Source organism: Trachypithecus francoisi, unplaced genomic scaffold, assembly GCF_009764315.1.
Source record: "Trachypithecus francoisi isolate TF-2019V2 unplaced genomic scaffold, Tfra_2.0 Lachesis_group11, whole genome shotgun sequence".
Classification (NCBI taxonomy): domain Eukaryota; kingdom Metazoa; phylum Chordata; class Mammalia; order Primates; family Cercopithecidae; genus Trachypithecus; species Trachypithecus francoisi.
This window is the reverse complement of record NW_022681456.1, coordinates 37,850,116-37,877,307: the sequence shown is the minus strand read 5'-3', so window position 1 is coordinate 37,877,307 and position 27,192 is coordinate 37,850,116. Positions and strand designations below refer to the sequence as shown.

Below are 27,192 nucleotides of genomic sequence, written 5' to 3'. Positions count from 1 at the left end.
GTAGATTTTTCATAGATGGCTTTTATTATGTTGAGGTGGTTTACTTCTGTTCTTAATTTGTTGAGCCTTGCATCGTGAAAGGGTGTTGAATTTTGTCGTGCTTTTTCTGAATCAATTCAGGCAGTCATATGGTTATTTTTCTTCACTCTGTTAATGTGTGTATTAGATCTGTTTTTCTTATGTTGAACCATCTTTGAATTTCAGGAATAAATCCCACTAAGTCATGGTGTGTATTCCTTTTAATATGCAATTGAATTTGGTTTGCTAATATTTTATTAAGGATTTTGCATCAGTGTTCATAAGAATATTGGCCTGTGGTTTTCTTATAGTGTCTTTGCCTGGCTTTGGTATCAGAGTAATGCTGGTTTCATGTAATGACTTAGAAAGTATTCTCTTCAGGTTTTTAGAAAAGTTTGAGGAGTGGTATTAGTTCTTTAAATGTTAGAATTAACCAGTGGAAGCCATCAGGTTCAAGGTTTTCCTTTGTCAGGATTTTTTTTTTTTTTTTTTTTTGAGACAGGTCTCCCTTGTTACCCCGGCTGGAGTACAGTGGTATGAACACAGTTCACTGCGGCTACCCAGGCTGGAGTACAGTGGTATGAACACAGTTCACTGCGGCCTTGACCTTCTGGGCTCAAGCAGACCTCCTGCCTCAGCTCCCAAGTAGCTGGGACCACAGGCGTGTACCACTACACCCAGCTAATTGTAAAAATAAAATAACATTTAAAATTTTTTTAGATACAGGGTGTTGCTATCTTGCCCAGGCTGGTCTGGAACTCCTGCTCACAAGCCATCCTGCCACCTTGGCTTCCCAAAGTGTTGAGATTACAGGCATGAGCCACTGTATCCGGCCTAATAATTCTTCTAAATGAATTAGTCTCTTGAGTTATGTAGAAAATAGAATATGGAATTGTAAACCAAAGTTATAATAATACTAGCTTTTAGAATAAAAATAATTTTGGCTGGGCATAGTGTGTCACGCCTGTAATCCCAGAACTTTGGGAGGCCGAGGCAGGCGGATCACAAGGTCAAGAGATTGAGACCATTCTGGCCAACATGGTGAAACCCTGTCTCTACTAAAAGTACAAAAATTAGCTGGGTGTGGTTCCGCACCTGTAGTCCCAGCTACTCAGAAGGCTGAGGCAGGAGAATGACTTGAACCCAGGAGACAGAGGTGGCAGTGAGCCAAGATTGCGCCACTGCACTCTAGCTTGGCAACAGAGCGAGACTCCGTCTCAAAAAAAAAAAAATTTTTTTTTTTTAAATGTATTAGTTCCTTAAGTCATGCGGAAAACAGTGTTTGCAGACTATTGTTAGAATAATAGTTGTTACAATTGACCATTTATTTTACTTCATTGAGACTTTAAAAATTCATATGGCTTCAAGTTACTATGTAGTATCCTTTGCAGGGCATTTCTTGAGCACTTCTTGCAGGCCCAGTCTAGTAGTAATTAACTCCATCAGCTTTTATCTGGGAATCTTAATTTCCCCCTCACTTTTTTTTTTTAAATATATATATATTTTTCAAATTGAAATAGGGTCTTGCTCTGTTGCCCAGGCTAGAGTGCAGTGGTATGATCATGGCTCACTGCAGCCTCGCCCTCCTGGGCTCAGGAAATCCTTCCACCTCAGTTCCCCAAGTAGCTGGCATGTGCCACAATACCTTGCTAATTTTTAAAACTTTTTTGTAGAGATGGGGGTCTCACTTTATTGGCCAGGCTGGTCTTGAACTCCTGGGTTCAAGTGATCCTCCCACCTTGGCCTTCCAACGTGCTGGGATTACAGACATGAGCCACCACGCCTAGCCTGATTTCTTTCTCACTTTTGAAGGACAGTTTTCCCAGATAGGATTCATGGGTGACAGCTTTTTTCTTTTAGTTAGCACTTTGCATATGTACACTGCTGCCTTGTAGCCTCCAAAGTTTCTAGTGTGAAATGTGCTTGAAGTCTAATTGAGCATCCCTCCTATATCACTTCTTTCTTGTTGCTTTCAGGTTTCCCTCTGTCCTTTAGAAAGTTTGATTATCATGTTTTTTTGTGTATGTGTGGGTTTCTTTGAGTTCATCTTTTTTGGAGTTCTTTGAACTTCTTGGATGTTATATTCTTGTATTTCATCAAATTTGGGGAGTTTCCAGCCATTACTTTTTCAAATATTGTTTGCCTTTCTCCTTCTTCTGAAAATTTCCATAATGCATATATTGGTCTACTTCATATACAGGTCCCTGAGGTTCTGTTCACTTTAATCTTTTTTATTCTTAGACTTGGTGATTTCCCTTGTCCTTATCTTCAGGTTTGCTGATTCTTTTTTTTTGCCTGCTCAAATACTTTTGAAATCTTGTGAATTTTTCGTTTCAGTTACTGTACTTTTCAGCTCTAGACATTTTTTTTTTCTTTTAGGTTTTCTGTTCTTTTTTGATATTTTCATTTTGTTCATACTTTTTTTTTTTTGGCTCTCTCAATGTCTTCCTTTAATTTTTTAAGCATCTTTAGAAGAGTTGTTTTGAAGGCTTTGTCTAGTAGTAGATCTGCCATCAGGTTTTTTTTTCAAGGATAGTTTCTGTCAATTTATTATTTTCCTTTGATGGGTGTTCTTATTTCCTTATATGCCTTGTGACTTTATGTTGAACACTGCATATTTCAGTGTAATGTGGTAATTCTGAAAATCAGATATTCCCCCTTCCCCAGCATTTCTTTTAGATTTTTTTTGTATTGGTTTTTTTGTTTTGATTCTTGTAGCCAATCTCTGCCAAGCATCCGCCTGAGGTGTAAACTTCAGGTTTTCTCAGGTCTTTCCCTGGGCATGTGCACTCACTTTTACGATTTTCTTGTACATGCAGTTGTTTTTGAATGACCTAGTCTTTAATATCTGGGCCCTGAAGGGGGAGAAAAAGAAAAATGAGTGTGAGCTGGAGGCCATGCTGTGTGTGAGGGAGTGGAGGGGAAAGGGGTGCTCACCATTTAAATTTGCTGAGTCACTTCAGCCACAGGGGTGTGTAAGGGCTGAGGTTTGCAACTATGAGGGGAGATGCAACAACAGTGGCCACTTCTATATCTGGGCCTATGTGACCAGAAGCAGCAACTAGGTATCAAAGCACAGATCCCTGATGTTTAGGACATAGACTGTTTTGCCCATTCACATACCCCCAAGCTGTGTGCATGTTGCTCCAGGAACATGAGCCAACCACGAGCTTATGGAACGGTGTGTAGTAGTGCTGCTACTGTGCTGAGAGCTGAAATGGATGGAAGTTAACCACGCTTGACCATCCCATTATTCCCCTGGAAGTTGCAAGGCTTCAGTAGACTCCAAAGTTCCCAAGTAGTTACATTAGACAGATTTTGTCAGTGTAGTTGTTATCTATTTAGGGAGGCAGATTCCTGGTGCTTAATACTTCACTATCCTCCCATAATCCTCTGCAAAGTATTTTAAACAGGAAATTACTATGTACAAAGCAGTTTTTGATTGTCCCTTATTTTTAAATGTTACAAAATTAAGTTGCTATGAAAATTTTGCACTTTGAATAATAAAGCATACTTTACTCTTTTTTTAGTGTGCTGGAATTGATGTTCGTCTGTGTGATGTTGGTGAGGCCATCCAAGAAGTTATGGAGTCCTATGAAGTTGAAATAGATGGGAAGACATATCAAGGTATATTCTTTTAATATATCTTACTTTGAAATTGATTTTACAGACTATTGTCGAGTGCTTTCTTTGAGTCAGCTGCTTCATGTTTCTGTCTTGGGAATTCAAGGAAAGAAGACAGGGGAAATGACCCGCTTAGAGCATGGTGGGAGTACTGTTGTAACTAACTGGAAACTATTGCCAAGCCACACTGTTAGCTGATAAGAAAACACCTGAGGAAATATCCTAGGGCAACCAAAATGCGCAGCCAGTTTTCTGTGACTAGTCAAATCAAGGCTGAGAGAAGCCAGGTCTCCTGCCATTGATGATGACTCATTGTGATTTTGTTGTTGTTGTTTTTTGTTTTGTTTGTTTTTTAAAGACAGGGTCTTGCTCTGTCATCCAGGCTGGAGCGCAGTGGTACAACCACGGCTCACTGTAGTTTCAACCTCCCAGGCTTAAGCGATCCTCCCACCTTAGCCCTCCCGGGTAGGGCCACCGTGCCTGGCTGATTTTTTTTTGTAGAGACGAAGTCTACCTGTGTTGCTCAGTCTGATTTTGAACCGCTGAGCTCAAGCGATCCTCCCGCCTCAGCCTCCCGAAGTGCAGGGATAACAGGTGTGAGCCACTGCTCCTAGCCTGTGGTTTTTTTGGAATCACATTCAGAATTTGGAGGCCAGTTCCTTGTGTATCACTTTAATTCCCAAGTCCCTTTGCTTTCTAGTCTTTACCAGAGACTACCTCAGGTATATACTCCCAGAGTCCCCTGTGCTTTCTGGTGCTGTACGTTAATCTCTGTCAGTCCAGTCCTCCTCCAGCTCCCAGGTCTGTCTGATCATCCCCCAGCCACCATCCTCTTCCCTCATCTGTGGTCATTTTTCTCTGTGACCGTGTTCTAATAACTTCTTTGTAGAATATTTTCTATATTTCCTTTAACAGAATTCTGTCTCTGTAGACTCTGAGTGGAGACTCATGTTGTTTTCTTGCCCCTTACTCAGTAAATTCACACCATTCAGCATTCTTTGCATTTCCTATTGCCCATTATGTGTTTCTACCAAGAGCAGAAGTGATTCTTCCTCTGGAACCTGACCGTGCCTTCTATATAGACAGTTACCACCAACGTAACAGTCCTCTTTAATGTCTAAATACTGAAATTTATTACCAGACTTATACTTTTTTTTTTTTTTGGAGACAGAATCTTGTTCTGTTGCTCAGGCTGGGGTGCAATGGTGCAGTCTCGGCTCACTGCAACCTTTGCCTCCTGGGTTCAAGCAATTCTGCCGCAGCCCCCCCATTAGCTGGGATTACAGGCGCCTGCCACCGTGCCTGGCTAATTTTTTTTTTTTTTTTTTTTTTGAGGTGGAGTCTTGCTCTGTCACCCGGGCTGGAGGGCAGTGGCGTGATCTTGTCTCACTGCAACCTCTGCCTCCCAGGTTCAAGCCATTCAATCCATTCTCCTGCCTCAGCCTCCCGAGTAGCTGGGATTACAGACGTGTGCCACCACAGTTGGCTGCTTTTTGTATTTTTAGTAGAGACAGCGTTTCGTCATGTTGGGTAGGCTGGTCTCAAACTCTAGACCTCAGGTGATCCACCTGCCTCGGCCTCCTGAAGTGCTGGGATTACAGGCATGAGCCACCGTGCCCAACCCTTCTTGAGAGAGTCTGCCAGACCTGGTGGTTCATGCCTGTAAATCCCAGCACTTTGGGAGGCCAAGGTGGGTGGGTCACCTCAGGTCAGGAGTTCGAGACCAGCCTAGCCAACATGGTAAAACCCTGTCTCTACTGGGAAAAAAAAAAAAAAAAAAAGGCGTGATGGCACACACCTGTAATCTCAGCTACTTGGGAGGCTGAGGCAGGAGAATTGCTTGAACCCAGGAGGCGGAGGTTGCAGTGAGTCGAGATTGCACCATTGCACTCCAGTCTGGGTGACAGAGTGAGACTTCATCTGGGAAAAAAATTTAAAAAAGAGTCTTCCTCTGTTGTCCAGGCTGGAGTGCAGTGGCACGGTTGCAGCTCAATCCCCTTGCTCAAGCACTCCACCTCTGAGCTTCCTGAGTAGCTGAGACTACAGATGTACACTGTCACACCTGGCTAATTTTTGTATTTTTTTAAAAATAGAGATGAGTTTCACCATGTTGCCCAGGCTGGTCTTGACTTGAACTCCAGGTTCAAGTGATGATCCTCCTGCCTTGACCTCCCAAAATGCCAGGATTACAGGCATAAACCACTGCTCGCAGCCCGAGACGGAGTCTCGCTGTGTCACCTGGGCTGGAGTGCAGTGGCCGGATCTCAGCTCACTGCAAGCTCCGCTGCCTCCCGGGTTCACGCCATTCTCTCGCCTCAGCCTCCCAAGTAGCTGGGACTACAGGCACCCGCCACCTCGCCCGGCTAGCTTTTTGTATTTTTTAGTAGAGACGGAGTTTCACCATGTTAGCCAGGATGGTCTCGATCTCCTGACCTTGTGATCCTCCCGTCTCGGCCTCCCAAAGTGCTGGGATTACAGGCTTGAGCCACCGTGCCCGGCCTCAGTCTTAGACTTTTAAACAATAGCTAGTCTTTTTTTCTAGCTCTTTCGTTTCCTTACTTTTTTATTTATTTCTTCTATGTCTTTCTTTTTGTTTTTAATATATATATTTTTTTCTTTTTTGAGACGGAATCTCACTCTGTAGCCCAGTTTAGAGTGCAGTGGTGTGATCTCAGCTCACTGTAACCTCCACTTCCTAGGTTTGAGCAATTCTTATGCCTTAGTCTCTCAGGTAGCTGGGATTACAGGCATGCGCCACTACACCAAGCTAATTTATTTTTGTATTTTTAGTAGAGACGGGGTTTCACTGTAGTAGAGTAGGTCAGGAGATGGTCTCGATCTCTTGACCTCATGATCCGCCCACCTCAGCTTCCCACAGTGCTGGGATTACAGGCATGAGTCACCGTGCCCAGTCTATATATGTTTTTTGATATCAAGATATTCTTCCATTTCATTGTTCTTCATGGTTTTATTTCCCTTCCTCCTGCCTAGACCCTGTGTCAGCAGCTTTAATTCTTCTCTCATCTATATCTTTAACTTGCTTATTATTTGATTTTCAGATATTCTCTTTAAGATCTCTAATGCTGCCGGGCACGGTGGCTAAAGCCTGTAATCCCAGCACTTTGGGAGGCCGAGACGGGCGGATCACGAGGTCAGGAGATCGAGACCATCCTGGCTAACACAGTGAAACCCCATCTCTACTAAAAAATACAAAAAAAAACTAGCCGGGCGAGGTGATGGGCACCTGTAGTACCAGCTACTCGGGAGGCTGAGGCAGGAGAATGGCGTGAACCCAGGAGGCAGAGCTTGCAGTGCGCCGAGATGGTGCCACTGCACCTCCAGCCTGGGCGACAGAGCTAGACTCCGTCTCAAAAAAAAAAAAAAGAAGATCTCTAATGCTGTGAACACAAGTGCAAAGCAGAATACTTATTTATTTATTTATTGAGACAGTGTCTTACTCATTCTGTCACCCAGGCTGGAGAGCAGTGGTGCAGTCTTGGATCACTATAAGCTCAGCCTCCCGAGTAGTTGGGATTACAGGCGTGTGTCACCATGCTGGCTAATTTCTGGATTTTTTTTTTTTAGTGGAGAAAGGGCTTCATCATGTTGGCCAGGCTGGTCTCGACTTTCTGACCTCAGGTGATCTGCCCACCTTGGCCTCCTAAAGTGTTGGGATTACAGGCGTGAGCCACTGTGCCTGGCCCAGAATATTCTTGATGTTACTCACACTTAGGTAGGAGGTGTGGGTTAATGAAGAAAACACACTTTGGGGTTCAGGCAGTTTTTAGTTGGAGTCTTAGATAAATCTATAACCTGAATACCCAAGTTTCTTGACTGTAATAGTGTTAATGGTATCTAGTTTGTTTTGAGAATGTCAATTATGTGATAGTGCCTGGAATTTATTAAGTATGCAACAGATATTTGTCATTCTGTCCCCTTCTCACGCCACTTCTGGGATTAGTGCCACAAATACAGTGCTTATTCAGGCTCTTCCAAATTTCTTTTCGCATCTCAGGAAATTACTTACCTGATGAGAAAAATAGCCAAACAAGCCTAACACTCTAATGTTGCATAAAGAATGTGACCAAATGCCGGGATTGGCAAATGCCAGGATTTGCCCACCTTCTCCCTATTCTTATGTTTTTATCTCTCTTCTTTAAGGAAGAAATACTCTTTTTTCTATACAGTATTTTCTTTTTTAAAATTTTTAAAAATTGTTAGCTCAAATACTGCTTTAAGGATCTTCTTTTCAGTGTTAATCCTCCCACCTCCTTTGAGATACCACCTTATTACTCTTTTTCTTTTCCTTTCCCTAGTGGCTCCTCTCAGTGTGAAAGCACATGTGGAGGAGAATAAAAATCATAGCATTAGATATCCTTCCATGATTCTCATACTTTTTTTTTTTTTTTGAGAGGGAGTTTTGCTTTTGTTGCCCAGGCTGGAGTGCAATGGTGAAGGATCGCAGCTCACCACAACCTCCGCCTCCCAGGTTCAAGCAATTCTCCTGCCTCAGCCTCCCGAGTAGCTGGAATTACAGGCATGCGCCACCACGCCCAGCTAATTTTTTTGTTTTGTTTTGTATTTTTAGTAGATATGGTGTTTCTCCATGTTGGTCAGGCTGGTCTTGAACTCCCAACCTTAGGTGATCCGCCTGCCTTGGCCTCCCAAAGTCTGGGATTACAGGCATGAGGCACTGCACCTAGCCGATTCACATATTCTACTTTTGGCCTTTACTTACTGTTATGTGAAATTTTTACAATTTATTTTTACATTAAGACATGGTTTAAATTTACTATGTTCCTTAGTAGCGGTAAACATACTTTTCTTGGTATCCTAGCCAAAGCCATAAGGAGAGCAAAAGATTTTTAAAGGCTAGAATTTAGAATATCTCATTTCCAGTTGCTTTTCTTTGGGAAATGTTTTGTCCAGTTCTTTAAATAGCTTAGAATCAGTTTTAGGATTTGCTGCTTCTATTAACATTTTATGAGCTCCCCAGAAGCAAGATTCTTACCCCAAAGGAAGCTGAGATTAAGAGCATAAATGCTGAGTTAAATGAGGACTTTATGGGACTAGAACATGGGCCTTCTGATTTCTAGGTTCACTGCTACAAATGAACAGAATCTACTATTTCCAAATTCGTGACTCTTAGGTCAACTTGGAATACAGACTGTAGCAGTCTGCTTTGGGGACTACCTCTAGAATTAGTTATTTCTCTTTTTCGAGAATTTGCTGAAACTTTTGTAAATTCCAACACCAGCCAACATATACCAGTGTCCTCTCTTTTTCCTTTCATTTTCTCCTAATTTTACAACTTGTTTGGTATGTGGTCTGCCTTTCAAGGTATGGTAGGTGACAGCTTAATGTTTGACTTAATGTTTAGTCACTGCATAATAATTCCAGCCTGCAACATTGGGATTTTTAATATCTACCCTTTTACTTCTTCCACTAAGCTAGTGCAGCATTTTAGGTTTCATTATTTCAGTACCCCTCTTTTGATCCCTGTTATTGTACTGATCAGGGTTCTTAGTTTGAGGCAACAATCCATTTTTAATAGTTTAAATAGAGAGGATGTGGAAACATCCTGATACTGGGGAGATGAAGAAATGGACTCTGGGTTGAACTTTCCGGAACAAATAAAAAAAACCACATAGCACAACTGGGCCATCAAAGGAGTACCTTAATCTCCTTTGATCAGGAAGGGATAGAATTAAAAAGTGATTGTTAACAAATTAGTGTTCCCAGAGTTAGCCTGTGCTGTTACAACCTGCTTAAGTAAATGAATTCCCCTGTACCCTCATTCTTCTGTGCAACTAACATATTAGGTTGGTATGACTAAGAAACTTTCTTAAAAAATGATTGGCGCCGGGCGCAGTGGCTCAAGCCTGTAATCCCAGCACTTTGGGAGGCCGAGATGGATCACGAGGCGGATCACAAGGTCAGGAGATCGAGACCATCCTGGCTAACACAGTGAAACCCCGTCTCTACTAAAAAATACAAAAAACTAGCCAGGTAAGGTGGTGGGCGCCTGTTGTCCCAGCTACTCGGGAGGCTGAGGCAGGAGAATGGTGTAAACCCGGGAGGCAGAGCTTGCAGTGAGCTGAGATCCGGCAACTGCACTCCAGCCTGGGCGACAGAGCAAGACTCCGTCATAAATTAAATTAAATTAAATTAAATTAAAATAAAATTTTTCTTAAAAAAATTGATTGGCTTGTAAGGGTCAGTTTGCAAAGGTTGAATTTTAAAATAAGCTTGTTACTTGTCAACCTGAATAACAAACAGAGGCTCCCTAATAGAAAATGATGTTTGAGAATAGAGCACTGCAGTGGTAATGCCATAGTAAACTTGTGCATATTCAGGGAGTTAAGGAAGACAGAGGTTTTAAAGACGAAAATGAGGATGACATAATTGTTTTGAAATAATTATCCTTGGCTCCAAAGATTAATAAGAAGAGTGACGCCAGTTGGAGGTTGGGCAGGCAGCTGTTGGGCAGATGTCCTTGCAGAAATTTTTTTTGTGTAAGGTTGCAGTGGGCTTTGTGCAAGGTTATGGTTTTCGGTCATTTTCATTATCAGGCGTATAAGCATGAGAACCATCTCTTCATGGCTTTCCCTAGCTCTGTTTGAGTCTGACAACTTTGACATATTTATATAAGAAGGTTGTTGTGAAGAGCAAATTGATTTGTTTTTCTTGCTACCCCACTGAGTTTGTAGCATACTTGTTCCTTGCTTCAGACTACTTAATTCTGCTCTAGAAGAAGGGTAGCTCATACTGAGGATTCTAGCGCTATAGACCTAAATTTTTTTAAGGCCCCCCCGTTTTTTCTTTTCTTTTCTTTTTTTTTTTGAGACTCTGTTGCCCAGACTGGAGTACAGTGGTGCAATCTCATTTTACTGCAGCCTCTGCTTCCTGGGTTCAGGTGACTCTCCTGCCTCAGCCTCCCAAATAGTTGGGACTACAGGTGTGCATCACCATGCCCAGCTAAGTTTTATATTTGTAGTGGAGATGGGGTTTCACTATGTTGGCCAGACTGGTCTTGAACTCCTGACCTCAAGTGATCCTCCTGCCTTGGCCTCCCAAAGTGTTGGGATTACAGGTGTGAGCCACTGCACCTGGCTGTTTTTAGCCCTTTTATAAAATTTGAAATATTAACACAAAATGCACAAAGCATAAATACTCAACTTCTCAATTGCAGAAGCTACGTAACCTCACTCCTCAAGAAATTGAATATTGCCAGTATTCCAGAAGACACTCAGTCTCATTTTCATAGTCCGTTTTGTGCTGCTACAGCAGAATACCTGAGACTAGGTAATTTATAAAGAACAGAAATTGATTTCTTACAGTGTTGGAGGCTGGGAAGATTAAGGGACTGGCATCTGGTGAGGGTCTTCTTGCTGCATCATCCCATGGCATTAGGCAGAAGGGCAATAAGAAGCTTGAGAGAGAGAGCAAGAAGTGGTCAAACTCGTCCTTTACAAGGAACCCACTCCTGAGATAATGGCGTGAATTCATTGATGAGAGTGGTGCCTCCATGGCCCAAACTTCTCGCATTATGTCCCACCTCCCAACACCATCACATTGGAGATGAAGTTCCCAATACATGAACTTTGGGGGACACATTCAAACCATAGAACCAATACACTGCTTTCCAATTACAGCAGCCTGCCCCTAGTGAGCCACCATCTTGGCTTGTGGGGTCAGTTCGCCAGGTCTTAGAGAAATAGTAATGATGTCTGAATTTTAAAATATATTTAGCTTATCAGCACTGTAAGTACGAAAGGATTTGCATTTGCTTTTCTTTGTCTTTACTACCTAATTATACATCCCTAAACTAGTTTTATTGCCTAATTTTGAACTATTATGTATATGTGGAATTGTACAGTATGTATGTAATTGTGCCTTTTCCTGCTTATTTTGTCAGTTGTTTTAAAACAACTAGAATAAAAAAGCTAGAAGTTTTATTCCAGTTGTTAAATGTATTCCTAGCTTTTTGTTTTTATTGTTTTTTTTTTTTTTTTTTTTTTTGAGATGGAGTCTCGCTCTGCCGCCCAGGCTGGAGTGCTGTGACCGGATCTCAGCTCACTGCAAGCTCCGCCTCCCGGGTTCACGCCATTCTCCTTCCTCAGCCTCCCGAGTAGCTGGGACTACAGGTGCCCGCCACCTCGCCCGGCTAATTTTTTTGTATTTTTTAGTAGAGACGGGGTTTCACCGTGTTAGCCAGGATGGTCTCAATCTCCTGACCTCGTGATCCACCCGTCTCGGCCTCCCAAAGTGCTGGGATTACAGGCTTGAGCCACTGCGCCCGGCCTTTGTTTTTATTGTTGAATGTTATTCCCTCATGTGAATATGCCACAATTTGTCTATTCTGTCGTTGCTCTCAGGACAGTGGGATGTTTACATTTTCTTTCTTCTTTCTTATTTCTATTTCTTAATTATTGTGTCTCAGCCACATGGATTTTCTTTTTGAATGTTTGAAATGTTGATATAAAGTTCTGTAATACTGTCATCTTAACAGTATTTTTCACGTTATCTTTTGGTCCATAACAATACAAATACGTATTTTTTATGCTTCTAATAATTTGTGTATATGGCATTTTCTTTTCTGTTAACAGTACCTCCTTAGATGACCTCCCTTATGCCCTTAATGCTGTAATTCTTTCTTCCATCCTCCCTTACTTCTGGCATTTTTTTTTTTTTTTTTTTTTTTTTTGAGACAAGAGTCGCTGTCGCCCAGGCTGCAGTGCAGTGGCGTGATCTCGGCTCACTGCAACCTCCGCTTCCTGAGTTCAAGTGATTCTCCTGCCTCAGCCTCCTGAGTAACTGGAATTACAGGCTCCCACCACCACACCCAGCTAATTTTTGTATTTGTAGTAGAGACAGGGTTTCGCCGTGTTGGCCAGGCTGGTCTCAAACTCCTGACCTCAGGTGATCCGCTTGCCTCGGCCACCCAAAGTGCTGGGATTACAGGCATGAGCCACTGCACCCGGCCTACTTCTAGTATTAATAACACTGCAACTAACTACTTTTTATATTCCACTAGATTCCAGTTTATATTTAACTACCTTAATGTAAGGTTATTTAGTAAAGCCATATCTGGTTTTTGAATAAATGCTTGAACTCTGTACCAAAATATAAAAGATCTGCTTTTTCTTCTTGAGATCCTGAATAACTTTTATTTCCCTATTTTTTATAACAGTGAAACCAATCCGTAATCTAAATGGACATTCAATTGGGCAGTATAGAATACATGCTGGAAAAACAGTGCCGATTGTGAAAGGAGGGGAGGCAACAAGAATGGAGGTATGTGTGTCACTAACATTTTACTTCCATGGAAGACATTTTTTTCTTCCAAGCAGAAGATCGTGATAGTTAAGTATATAATTATACTGACCAGAATTAGCTTATCATCCATATTCACACTGTCAGGAATTGGGTCATTTGAATTTGCAAATTGTGTATAGTTAGCACTAAATCACTTGTGGAAATTGGGGCTGTGAAAGGATTGTTTGTTCAACATTTGATGAATATTTATGGAGCATTCCTAGGTGTCAGTCTCTTTATAGTAGGCTCTAGGGGTGGAGCTGTGAACAAAATTTGTAGGGGGAAGTGCAAAGGAGCTAAAGCAAGGCAAGGTTAGATAAAGACTGCCAGGGGCTATTTCATGTTGCTGCTTAATCAGGTAGAGACTTCAAGAGATGGTAATTGTAGGCTGGGCTCAGTGCCTCAAGCCTGTTAATCCCAACACTTTGAGAGACCAGTGCAGGCAGATCACCTGAGGTCAGGAGGTTGAAACCAGTCTGGCCAACATAGTGAAACGTTGTCTCTACTAAAAATACAAAAATTAGCCAGGCATGGTGGCACGTGCCTGTAATCCCACCTACTCGGGAGGCTGAGGCAGGAGAATCGCTTGAACCTGGGAAGCGGAGGTTGCAGTGAGCCAAGATCACACCACTGCACTCTAGCCTGGCAACAGAGAGAGACTGTCTCAAAAAGAGAGAGCGAGATGGTAATTGTGATTCATTCTGAATTTTTCTTCTTTCTCTCCCCTTGACCCTTATTTTTCAGGAAGGAGAAGTATATGCAATTGAAACCTTTGGTAGTACAGGAAAAGGTGTTGTTCATGATGATATGGAATGTTCACATTACATGAAAAATTTTGATGTTGGACATGTGCCAATAAGGTGAGAGACGAGACGATGGAATTTATGTGGCTAATGAGCATCTCTTCTGAGTTAACAGCATTTTTTTTAAAAAGTGGCATGCATACAAAATAGTATATTCATTAAATGTAGAGTTCTGTAGCCCAACAGTAAGAAAAAAAAATCGCCTTTTAAACATTTTAACTGAGATAAAAATTACACACACACACACTACACACACACACGTGCTGTCTTCAAGTCTGGTTTCTGATAATCATAAATGTCAGAGATTATTTTGCTAGCATTCCTAGGTTTTTGGTTTAATATTTTCCCATTGGTAAACTTCCATTTACAATGTCTTTCAATTTACATTGAATTTTTTTAACATTTGAAGATGATTGAAGTCTGGATTTACATCTTTTATATGCAGGTCTTTGAGCTTGCTGCACACAAAAGGAAATTCCCATAATACCCTGTAGTTAGGTCTGTACTGGGGAATATAACACACATAGACACGTAAACACAATAAGATGGCCTCCAGCTGGTTCCTATTCAGCTGCCATCTATAATTAGGTATGGGCTATTATACATTCTGGCTTTTGATTGTTGAGAGAGCAACTTTAAATAAAAGTTTTTGGACTTCAACTACTAAGACACAGCTAAGGTCTGGGCTTTTATTAATGAGGGAAATGAGTTTGTAACTCTTTTGCCAACAATTAATTTTGGATTTTCTCCTCTTAGGCTTCCAAGAACAAAACACTTATTAAATGTCATCAATGAAAACTTTGGCACCCTTGCCTTCTGCCGCAGATGGCTGGATCGCTTGGGAGAAAGTAAATACTTGATGGCTCTGAAGAATCTGTGTGACTTGGGCATTGTAGATCCATATCCACCATTATGTGACATTAAAGGATCATATACAGCACAATTTGAACATACCATCCTGTTGCGTCCAACATGTAAAGAAGTTGTCAGCAGAGGAGATGACTATTAAACTTAGTCCAAAGCCACCTCAACACCTTTATTTTCTAAGCTTTGTTGGAAAACATTATACCAGAGTTAATTTGCAACATGTTGTCTCTTTTAACAGTGGACCCATGTAATACTTTTATCCATGTTTAAAAAAGAAGGAATTTGATCAAAGGCAAACCATCTAATGTAATTAACCAACGAAAAAGCTTTCAGGACTTTTAAATGCTAACTGTTTTTCCCCTTCCTGTCTAGGAAAATGCTATAAAGCTCAAATTAGTTAGGAATGACTTATACGTTTTGTTTTGAATACCTAAGAGATACTTTTTGGATATTTATATTGCCATATTCTTACTTGAATGCTTTGAATGACGACATCCAGTTCTGCACCTATACCCTCTGGTGTTGCTTTTTAACCTTCCTGGTATCCATTTTCTAAAAAATAAAGACATTTTCAGATCTGAGAGGTACATCTCAATGTTTGTGGTTATAATTCTGGACAGGATAAATAGCTAAACTTAATGTAGGCAAATGCAGAGACATGTATCTGAAATGTAGACCTCTACACTGAGACTTTTGTGGCATAGTGGCTAAAACAAGATCTACACATGCATAAAGAGGGACAAACACCTTTTCTTCATAAATACACAGCTTTAGGAATATTTCACCATTCTTTATAGGACATAGTAGTCCTTGTGTTTTTTTCCCCTGACATTGGAAGGATGCGCTAATTGAAACTTGACTTAGGAACATTGTGCCAACTGGAAACCTTGATTTAGTAAAAATCTCAACGTTTAGATCCTTTTTATCAGGGAGTGTATTCAGCTTGCTCAGAAAACCAAAAGGGCATTAAAGCCACAAAAGAAGAAAAAAAAAAAGCTTCCATGTTTGGATCTTGTTCTAGTTAGAAAAATTAAGTTGAAATTATTGGACTTTTTCATTCATGAGGCAAATGCTGTAATACGTCGCCCTTTGACAGGTTTGGATTCTTAACATTACTGGTGGTATTTCAGGAAAGTGAGGTGACAGTTACTTATAGCGGCTAAGTGTATTAAGTTGAATGTAACGATGGTAATATTAATTTGTTTTAACTGAGGCCCACTACTGATTCTTTAACAAATTGCTTGAATTCTTATATGTAAATAATTTTATGAGAATGTTCCATCATAATTTCTAAATCGTTTATATACCAAGGTAGCCTTAATTTGTGTATGTTTCAGTACAATGAGATTTTATTGCCTCTGGGATGCTGTTTAGTTTGTATTTTGTTAAACGTTTTTATCTTAGGAAGAGAAACCTACAACTTCTGTACCTAGATCATCTGTTACATTAAAAAGCTGTTCTTTCAGCATTAGAGCTATAAATGAATGTTATCTTGTGGGGAAACAATCTAGGTTTTAGCTGTATGAGCTATATTTATTATGGTGCTAATGTTCAATAGCCACATTTGACTAATTTCTCCATTTTCTGTGATGCTGTGGCTGGCAGCAGAGCTCGCCAGTTCACGCCTGGACATACTGTCAGGGCTGGGCCCTCCAGCTCTCTCCTTTGAGGTTGAGTCCATATCTTTTTATGTGGAAGTATAAAGCAAGTATCTTGATTTCTAAATCCAGGAATTTTAGAATTGACCTTTATGAGTGAAGACTTTTGGAGCTTTTAAAGATCTCGGCAGTCTTTGATCTCAAACCAATTAGGAGCTCCAAGTTCCCTTCCCAGGTAACTGTTGGGAACAATGGCATCACTGTATGCCCTTGTAATGGCTGGAAGGGACATGATCTTGTAAATAGGAAAGCCGTCACTTAAATTGTATTGTTTGCTTATTAGCCATGTATCCCTTAAAATTTTGTTATGTTTACAACGATGTACCTTATTGGCAACAAATTATTAGTTTGATGTTTAACAATAGTGCCTTTAGTAAATTATTTTACAACTAAAACATGTTGTTTTTTGTTAGATCAACTTAGCAGAATGTAGACATCCATGCTGAGATTTAAGATACATAGTAAGAAATCTAAGTTTGTTTATTTAGGTTTTAATTTTATTGTTCGTATTTTGAGACATTTTTCACACTAAAATTTAGTGGAAAGTACTAACAGATTTCCCATATTCCCCAATAATAACCCCCTTCTCCAAGCCTCCCCCCATAGGTGTTAGTTTTAAGGGGTTAAAAAGTAAAGGGTTAAGTCACTTTCTCTTTTTTTTTCTTTTTTTTTTTTTTAGACAAGAGTCTCGCTCTGTCACCCAGGCTGGCGTTCAGTGGCGTGATCTCAGCTCACTGCAACTGGGTTCAAGCTATTCTCCTGCCTCAGCCTCCCGAGTAGCTGGACTACAGATGTGTGCTAGCACACCTGGCTAATATTTTTTTGTTTGTATTTTTAGTAGAGACGGGGTTTCACTGTGTTAGCCAGGATGGTCTCAATCTCCTGACCTTGTGATCCACCCGCCTCGGCCTCCCAAACTGCTGGGATTACATTACAGGCATGAGCCGTGGCGCCCGGCCTCTTGTATATTTTTATATTGAAATAAGTACAAGCAATGATACCATTACAAATAGTTCAAGAGTTTTTACAATAATTCCATTAAAATGACGTGCTAAAATGTATGACGTTAAAAATAGTCCTTGAAACTAGGAAAGAGTAGATGCTGGTATCTTGACCACGTAAATTTTTAATGAGGTATTAAGTGTGTAACAGTTGAGGTAACAACTTGCATAGGTATTATGAACAATTTTAAACACAGCCATTTAATATTCCAGATGTGTTTTTGGCACAAATGATTTGTCTGTTCAGTGATAAAAGTCTCATTGCACTTCAGCTAACCCAGATGACTTGTTATTTACTGGTAGAGATCTCTTTCAAGTTTGTACTTACAGATGATCACTACTGGTGAACAGCATTCTACAGGATATTATCTTTCACTAAGACTTCAACCTGCAAATAAACCCACTTATAAAAAAGGGATACATGATCTTCCTGTGGTTAACAGAGCTTAGATACATAGCTGGTCTGCAGATTAGTTGATTCTACCCTCTCCAAATAAGACAAAGTTAGCAGCAACGGGACTTTAAAGAAATCCAGTAAGATTATCAGAGAAGAACAAAAAGAGTGACTCACTGTATTTTTTTTTTTTTTTTGGCAAGTTTAGATAGCTTTTAATTTTTTTAATGCTCAGGGCCAGTGTTTTAAGAGGCTCCTACCTAGTAGTCACATAATCCTAGCAAGAGTAAATCAAACTTTAGTTATTTAGGAGAATGAGATGCTAGACATAATAGTCCAGTTACCAATTTTGAACACTTTTTTGCCCTGTAATTTTTTCTCTTCAAGACTCTTTATTCCTTTGAACTAAAAAATTCATATTAAGTTTTAAGAGCTCTAATGTCATCAGACATTATAAAATGAACTCATACCCAAGGTAAACTATTTGAATAACATCATACACTGGTTTGCTAAATTCAGACTTTTTAATGACTGCTTAATTATTAATAGACTTCTGGACAAACCTGCTTGCTGCCAGACAAAAATCGTAAATCCCAGCCATCATTTTTTCATGTCCATAGTTCCAAAGGTCACTTAAATATGCTATTTGTAAAGCTGCCTGTTTCATTTACAGTTTGACTATGCCAAATAAAGAGCAATTACTAAAACAATTTTGGGGTTACATTAACCAAAATAATGTCTGTTACAAGGCCTGTTAACACACAAAGCCTCAGAAATACCAGTGAATGTGACTGAAGAATATTTAGGTGATACCTTGACATGTCACTGCAATAACTCCAAGGGGCAAGGTAACTTCAATATACAAATGAAAGAAAGACTACTAGTGACCAAGTAGAGTCTAATTTTCCATCTGTTAAGAATTTGTATAGAAAATACCTGAAAAAGATAACATGTATATAAAATGATGCCACTTGAACTTTGTTGGTAGAAGATTGCACAAATTCATGATCCGAGCCAATTAAGACATAAAAATGTAAAAGAGGTAACATCAGTCTGAGGTAAACACCAAAAGTTTAAAACTCCAAATATTTGAAAAAAGTAGTTACCTTCAGTTGATACACACATTTATACTTTGTAAAAAAAAAAAAAAAGTAGTTAGATATAAAATGCATAAATGTAGTATATACACTGATTCACAAGAAAAAATGTTTAAAATGGTACATCAGTCTTTTTAAAAGTATATATATAAATCACAGGAAGAAAACCCCATTGTCTTTGGATCAGCTAAGGATTTCATTAGACGAGGTATCAGCGTCTTCATTGAGATGTTGGCTCCCCAACAGGAGCTCTGGAGGCAAAAGTTCAGAATGTCCATTCTCAGTAACTCGTTGGGTATAAAACAAGATATAAGCTTGAGCCTTGCATACTTCATCCATAGTGCACATGCTTAGCTTGGAATCATTGCAGTGTACCCAGAACCCTAGAGTGAAGCACAGAAATACACTTATGAAGGGACTTTAGAAAATTCTAGTATGAAAGGCATTGAGTGAGAAGCTTTTTCTGAAGTGAAAATAATTTTCTAGCCAATTCATTTTTCTTTAACAAGAAATATAGATTGGGCAGTGTTACCTTGGAATTATCTACCTTTAATCTAGAAGTAGCTTAAGCTTACACAGCATGTGACTGATGAGTACCTGACACTATTTATTCCTTGTGTAAATCTACCAGTTAATGCTTTTGCCACTAATCATACAGGATGATCATCCCTAATTCCAAAATCTAGCTGGGTGCAGTGGCTCACGCCTGTAATCCCAGCACTTTGGGAGGCCGAGGCAGGCGGATCACCTGAGGCCAGGAGTTAGAGACCAGCCTGGCCAACATGGCGAAACCCCATCTCTACTAAAAATACAAAAATTAGCTGGGCATATTGGTGCGTGCCTGTACTCCAAGCTACTCAGGAGGCTGAAGCAAGAGAATAGAATGGCTTGAACCTGGGAGGTGGAGGTTGCAGTGAGCAAGGATTGCGCAGCTGCCCTCCAGCGTGGGTGATAGACTGTCTCAAAAAAAAAAAAAAAATCCAAAACCAAAACTTTTTGTGCCAACGTGATGTCATAAGTAACCCTGAACACATTTTTTCCCACTGTATTAATGTCTTTTTTTACTGTGAAACTTATGTGCACATAAGTATAATGCACTTATGTACATTACATGCACATAAGTATGCTAATGACTGCTTATCATTAGCATATAAATCAGCCAGGAATTATGCTGATGCCAAACCACCAGACTGTCCATATGAGTGGCTGAGATAGTGACACCTTTGTTTGCTGATTGCTCAATGTACACAAACTTTGTTATATGCACTCTGTTAATGAAACTGTTTCATTATTTAAAGTGTTGTAGAAAATTATCTTTAGGCAATGTGTACAAGGTGTATATGGGTCCCATCCCTACAATACCTCATAATGTCTATTTAAAAAAATCCAAAATTCAAAACACATATGGTCCCAAGCATTTTAGACAAGGTATACTCAATCTGTATTAAAAAGCAAATTGGGGCCGGGCGCGGTGGCTCAAGCCTGTAATCCCAGCACTTTGGGAGGCCGAGACGGGTGGATCACAAGGTCAGGAGATCGAGACCATCCTGGCTAACACGGTGAAACCCCATCTCTACTAAAAAATACAAAAAACTAGCCGGGCGAGGTGGCGGGCGCCTGTAGTCCCAGCTACCCAGGAGGCTGAGGCAGGAGAATGGCGTGAACCCGGGAGGCGGAGCTTGCAGTGAGCTGAGATCCGACCATTGCACTCCAGCCTGGGCGACAGAGTGAGACTCCGTCTCAAAAAAAAAAAAAAAAAAAAAAAAAGCAAATTGGGTCGGGCATGGTGGCTCACGCCTGTAATCCCAGCATTTTGGGAGACCAAGGCTGTCAGATCAGTTATGGCCAGGAGTTCAAGACCAGCCTGTCCAACATGGTGAAAGCCTGTCTCTACTAAAAATATAAAAATTAGCCAGGCATGGTGGTGCACACCCGCAATCCCAGCTACTCGGGAGGCTGAGGTTGCAGTGAGCCAAGATGACGCTGCTACACTCTATTCCAGGGGAAAGAGTGAGACTCTGTCTCAAAAACAAACAAACAAACAAAAAAAGCCAATAGTGTACAACTAACTTGGTAGTTTTTGGTAGTTCAGTGTTGAGTTACCTTGGTGGATTATCGGGCTTCTTGTCCTCACCTTTTTCTGTTTGGGGTGTGTTGGGTGGGGGTGGGGAGTTGGAGGTTCATTCTTTGTTCAACAGTAAATATCAAAAGGGGAAGTAAGGCTGGGTGTGGTGGCTCGTCTGTAATCCCAGCACTTTGGGAGGCTGAGGCAGGCGTATCACAAGGTCAGGAGTTCAAGACTATCCTGGTTAACACGGTGAAACTCCGTCTCTACTGAAAATACAAAAAATTATCCGGGTGTGGTGGCACATGCCCGTAGTCCCCGCTACTCAGGAGGCTGAGGCAGAACTGCTTGAACCTGGGAGGCAGAGGTTGTAGTGAGCCAAGATCATGCCACTGCACTCCAGCCTGGGTGACAAAGCAAGACTTCATCTCAATAAAAAAGGTGGGGGGAGGGGAAGTAAAAAATGAAATCTCAATCCAATCACTTTTGCTAGAACTAGACTATCCAAGAAGACGGAAAATAAAAGTGAGTTTTGTATGTTAAACTTGAACAGTGCTTGTTCCAAATATCTGTGATCCCCCAGTTCATTAGGTGCCCTATTTCTTTAACAAAATTAACTGAAGTAAACCAGTAAATATACGATCTGCTTTTTGAAGTATGTCTTTGAGAAAAGTTAATACTCTTGACTTTCAGTTGGCAACAAGACTATCCTCATTATTATATTCCTCCGGCTCTTAGTCAAAAGTACTGCAAAACCTACAGAAAATATTTCATGCATCAACTCTCACGTTTTAGTATCTGCAGAGGTATTCTCCCTAAGAAAATAAGTGGTCAAGTAGTTTTGTTTATGATTTAGTAGTCAATTTAGAAATGGGCTAAAGCCTGAACTCCAGCCTCCAAGTCCAACCCAAGATAAAATACTTTTTCTTATCTGTACCTCCTTCAGAATTATAGCAGTAGGCAGTGTAGTGCCCTGAGCCAAATCCTTTCCCATGGTGCATCACCACCGCAGACAAGTCATAGATAAAGCATTCTGGTCTGAGGGATTTCAGGGTCTCCCTGCAGCAATAGGGCTCCATGTTTAAGATTTCCTCAAAGCCAACATGAACACCAATCTTCTCTCGGTTATTACGTCCTGACCACCTGTGAACAAACCAGTGTGAAATTATCAACACAATTAAGAGAAAATAACCATGTACTAGGTCTAGACACTTGTAACAGATGACCCCAGGCGGTATGGAATACAAAGTATCATATGTAATATAAAATTATTTCAATGCTGAAGTTGGCTATAAATGGAGAAATTTTGGCTTATTTTGCCTTCTTGTAGTTAGATGATAATGTAGGGAAAAAAATTAACTTTTGGGAAAGTATTGCCTTATGGGGGCATTTACCCGCTAACAGGTAAAAGTCAAGGCCACGAAAGGGTTGGGGTTTTTTTGTTTTTCGTTGTTTTAGAGATGGAGTCTTGCTCTGTTACACAGGCTGGAGTGCAGTGGCGCGATCTTGGCTTACTGCAGCCTCTGCCTCTCAGGTTCAAGCCATTCTCCTGCTGGGACTGCAGGTGTGCGCCATCACACCTGGCTAATTTTTGTATTTTTAGTAGAGAGAGGACTTCACCATGTTGGCCAGGCTGGTCTTGAACTCCTGACCGCAAGTGATCCGCCTGCCTTGGATTCCAAAGTGCTGGGATTACAGGTGTGAGCCACTGTGCCCAGCCCCACCAAAGGGTTTTTAATTCCTTATTGTTTTGCCAGGATATGAAGAGGGTATCCCAGATGGGAGCTACAATCTGGATCTTTCTTGGCCAGGTATGGAGGAAAACAAAACAGGGCACCTCTAATTCCTCAGAATACTTCAGAGATTTTTCAGACTAAAACAACAGGATCTGTGTCCCCTCGCTGTGTGTAAGTCAGCACAACCGCCCACTGGTGACAGAACTGAAAGAACGCCCTTATCCTGTCATTTTCTCAGTCTGTTGCTCATACTTCCCCTTACTGGATCTCAGCATGGCAAGCAATGTGTTTATCAATACGCATAATGAGTTGGTCCTACGAGGGGAAAATAACGTAACGTGGTAGTTCAAGAGATTATAATCCAGTTTGTGGTAGTATGGTACAGAGACAAGGCAGACATAGATGAAAATATAGTAGTAAAGTACTAAAACATGAACTTCAGACAAATAACAGCAGGTAGAGAACGGAGAGACAGGAACACAGTTTTATGATGGAAAAAAAAAATGTGAAAATGCTTAGTCCAGTGTAAAATGGCACGGAACTAAAGATGAACCATGCAAATTATGTTATCTGCTGGACCATAAGTCATATTCCAAACTCTCTGTGTGGTTGTGAAAAATATATTTGGTTTTCCTTCTAGTTTCCTAAGATACATCTCCTAAAATTCTTGGAATCTCTGGAGTGTCTTGGCTGGGCGCGGTGACTCATGCTTGTAATCCCAGCACTTTGGGAGGCTGAGGCGGGTGGATCACCTGAGGTCAGGAGTTCAAGACTAGTCTGGCCAAAATGGTGAAACCCCATCTCTACTAAAAATACAAAAATTAGTCAGGCGTGGTGGCGCATGCCCATGATCCCAGCTACTGGGGAGGCTGAGGCAGGAGAATCACTTGAATCCGGGAGGCGGAGGTTGCAGTGAGCTGAGATGGTGCCATTGCACTCCAGCCCGGGCAACAAGAGCTAAACTCTGGCTCAAAAAAAAAAAAAAAAGTGTGTCTTTTGTATGCTAATGAGACAACTAGTGGCTGGCAACCCCTAGATAGCTTCAGCATGTGGGCAAGTCACAGGAAAGACCCGGGAATGACTAGAGGATTGGGACTTTCAGCTTCCTTCCAAATACTGTCCCCAAGCCCCAAAGGGAATGGGGCTGAATGATGTGATCAGTCATGCCTATGTACTGAAGCCTCCATAAAAACCCAAAAGGCTGGGCTTCTGGGGCTTCCAGATAGTTATCCATGCTGAGGTCCCTGGAGGGCGGCACCCCCAGGGAGGGTGTGGAACCTATACGCCCCTTCCCACAAGTCACGCCCTACACATGACTTCCATCTGGCTGTTCATATGGATCCTTTAAACTCTCCTTTGTAATAAAAGGGTAAACACAAAGGTTCTGTGGGGCCCTCTAGCAAATGGATCAAACGAGGGGAGTGTGGCTTGTGAGAATCCCATTAAATGGCCGGGCGCGGTGGCTCAAGCCTGTAATCCCAGCACTTTGGGAGGCCGAGACGGGCGGATCACGAGGTCAGGAGATCGAGACCATCCTGGCTAATACGGTGAAACCCCGTCTCTACTAAAAAATACAAAAAACTAGCCGGGCGACGTGGCGGGCGCCTGTAGTCCCAGCTACTCGGGAGGCTGAGGCAGGAGAATGGCGTAAACCCGGGAGGCGGAGCTTGCAGTGAGCTGAGATGCGGCCACTGCACTCCAGCCTGGGCGGCAGAGCGAGACTCTGTTTCAAAAAAAAAAAAATGAGAATCCCATTAAATGTACAGCCAACAGGTTGGTCAGAATTTCCACAAACCTAGAATTATGACTGGTGTCAGAAGTGGGGGTCAGTCTGGTGGGACTGAGCTCTCAATCTGTGGGGTCTGATGCTACCTCCAGGTAGACAGTGTTGGAACTGAGTTGAATAAGAGGATACCCAAGCTCGTGCTCACTGCAGAACTGATGACTTGCTTGGTGGGAGAAATCTCCTATACATTTTGGTAAGCAGAGGTCACATTCGTATTCTTTGTTGTAAGAGTATGGTAGGAGAAACTGAGTTCGGTTTTTCCAATATCTCAGCCAGGTGCGGTGGCCCACGCCTATAATCCCAGCACATTGGGAAGCTGAGGCGGGCAGACTGCCTGAGCTCAGGAGTTTCCAGATTAGCCTGGGCAACATGGCAAAACCCTGTCTCTACCCAAAAAAAAAAAAAAAAAGACATACAATAAACTGATGAAGAACAATAAGATAATATTATACCTAAAATTCATAATGGTTTGCTTCTGCAGAGGGGAAAGGAACAAGACTGACAGGCATGCACAGGAGACATCTACGGTATTAGAAATATTCTGCCAGGCGTGGTGGCTCATGCCTGTAATCTCAACATTTTTCTTCTTTTTTTTTTTTTTTGAGACAGAGTCTTGCTCTGTCGCTCAGGCTAGAGTGCAATGGCATGATGTTGGCTCACTGCAACCTCTGCCTCCACGGTTCAAGCGTTTCTCCTGCCTCAGCCTCCCAAGTAACTGGAATTACAGGCATGCGTCACCATGCCTAATTTTTGTATTTTTATGTTTATGTATGCATGTATGTACATATGTATGTTTGAGACGGAGTCTCACTTTGTTGCCCAGGCTGGAGTGCAATGGCACAATATCGGCTCACTACAACCTCCGTCTCCTAGGTTCAAGCGATTCTCCTGACTCAGCCTCCCAAGCAACTAGGATTACAGGCATGTGCCACCATGCCTAGCTACATTTTTGCATTTTTAGCAGAGATGGAGTTTCACCATGTTGGCCAGGCTGGTCTTGAACTCCTGACCTCAGGTGATCCACCTGCCTCAGCCTCCCAAAGTGCTGGGATTACAGGCATGAGCCACCTCACCCCGCCAGCACTTTGGGAGGCCAAGGTGAGTGAATCGCTTGAGCCCAGGAGTTTGAGATCAGCCTGAGCAACATGGTAAAACCCCATCTCCAGCCTGGATGACAGAGTGAGACTCGGTCTCAAAATAAATAAATAAATAAATAAATAAGCAAGTGTAAGTCATTTACTAGCCAAGTATATGGTATTAAAAGTTAATTTATTTGTCAGAAAGGTGATTAAAGGGGAAAAAATTATTACATGCATTCTTTAAGTTTTGAAGCATTATAAGCACAAGGAATGATCACTTTGCAACTGGTCCTGCTACAGACCTGAATCGTTTGAGGTGCAGTCTGAGAACCTGAGGTAGGTGGCATATCATAAGTTGTTTCTGAGCTTCTGTGAGTACAACTGGTTTGGAGGAAAACCTTCTACGCTTTGCTGTAACATCAAAGAAAGAATAAAAATCAAATTTAATTTAAAGATGCAGGGAAAAGCTGAGTGAACCTTCTTTTAATTAAGTCAGAAATGAGAAGTATCTACTATGTTCTAGGCATTGTGCTGTGCTAGAGATACAGACATGGGTTTTACCCTCGAGAAACTCATGATCCACAATTAAACAAAAAACGTATGAGCTAGTCAAGTCAGATCTGTAATCAAGCACATGATTTAATAATAATCTTGCATATAATGTAATAGAACAAAGTATACTGCCATAATATTTTTATTTACTTATTTATTTGGAGACGCAGTCTCACTCTGTTGCCCAGGCTGGAGTGCACTGGCGCGATCTCAGCTCACCACACCCTCCGCTTCCTGGGTTCAAGCAATTCTCCTGCCTCAGCCTCCTGAGTAACTGGGACTATAGATGCATGCCACCACGCCCGTCTAATTTTTGTATTTTCAGTAGAGACGCGGTTTCACTATGCTGGCCAGGCTGGTCTCGAACTCCTGACCTCGTGATCCACCTGCCTTGGCCTCCCAAAGTGCTGGGATTATAGACATGAGCCACTGCACCCGGCCATAATAGTATTTTTTTTTTTTTTTTTTTTTTTTTTTTTTTTTGAGGCGGAGTCTCACTCTGTCGCCCGACTGGAGTGCAGTGGCCAGATCTCAGCTCACTGCAAGCTCCGCCTCCCGGGTTTACGCCATTCTCCTGCCTCAGCCTCCTGAGTAGCTGGGACTACAGGCGCCCGCCACCTCGCCCGGCTAGTTTTTGTATTTTTAGTAGAGACGGGGTTTCACCGTGTTAGCCAGGATGGTCTCGATCTCCTGACCTCGTGATCCACCCGTCTCGGCCTCCCAAAGTGCTGGGATTACAGGCTTGAGCCACCGCGCCCGGCCCATAATAGTATTTTTAAATGGAACTGGCCATACCAATTAATAGGAAAAGTTACAACATTCTGTAAACATTTTAATACACATTTCCCAAGCTTTTTTTTGAGATGGAGTTTTCGCTCTTGTCGCCCAGGCTGGAGTGCAATGGCGTGATCTCGGCTCACCACAACCTCCGCCTCCTGGGTTCAAGCAATTCTCCTGCTTCAGCCTCCCGAGTAACCAGGATTACAGGCATGCACCTCCACTCCCGGCTAATTTTGTATTTTTAGTAGAAACGGGTTTCTTCATGTTACCCAGGATGGTCTCAATCTCCTGACCTCGTGATCCGCCCACCTCAGCCTCCCAAAGTGCTAGGATTACAGGCGTGAGCCACCGCGCCTGGCCCCAAACTCTTAATTTAAAAGTCTGTGGTCAAAACATTTAAAAAAGAAATAAGAA

The 27,192-nt window shown here is 41.6% G+C and overlaps 2 protein-coding genes across 6 annotated transcripts in view; one reads left to right on the top strand and one right to left on the bottom strand.

Annotated features, from left to right (window-relative positions):
- Window positions 1-16,683, top strand: part of METAP2 (methionyl aminopeptidase 2) — a 45,350-nt gene extending 28,667 nt beyond the window's left edge. Inside the window, exons 8-11 of one of the 2 annotated variants that reach the window (XM_033220997.1) lie at window positions 3,549-3,645; window positions 12,836-12,939; window positions 13,705-13,820; window positions 14,520-16,683. In XM_033220997.1, the coding sequence (XP_033076888.1) occupies window positions 3,549-3,645; window positions 12,836-12,939; window positions 13,705-13,820; window positions 14,520-14,772 (570 nt within the window). In that variant the 3' untranslated portion in view covers window positions 14,773-16,683. The remainder of the gene's footprint in view (window positions 1-3,548; window positions 3,646-12,835; window positions 12,940-13,704; window positions 13,821-14,519) is intronic. The other variant, XM_033220998.1, reaches the window with a different exon arrangement.
- A 711-nt stretch (window positions 16,684-17,394) lies between these two features.
- The window catches only part of USP44 (ubiquitin specific peptidase 44), a 40,322-nt gene continuing 30,524 nt past the window's right edge, over window positions 17,395-27,192 (bottom strand). For 3 of the 4 annotated variants that reach the window (XM_033220995.1, XM_033220993.1, XM_033220994.1), the window contains exons 4-6: window positions 25,749-25,857; window positions 21,783-21,988; window positions 17,395-19,163 (exon numbers count right to left, since the gene is read on the bottom strand). In XM_033220995.1, coding sequence (XP_033076886.1) covers window positions 18,964-19,163; window positions 21,783-21,988; window positions 25,749-25,857 — 515 coding nt within the window. In that variant the 3' untranslated portion in view covers window positions 17,395-18,963. The remainder of the gene's footprint in view (window positions 19,164-21,782; window positions 21,989-25,748; window positions 25,858-27,192) is intronic. The other variant, XM_033220996.1, reaches the window with a different exon arrangement.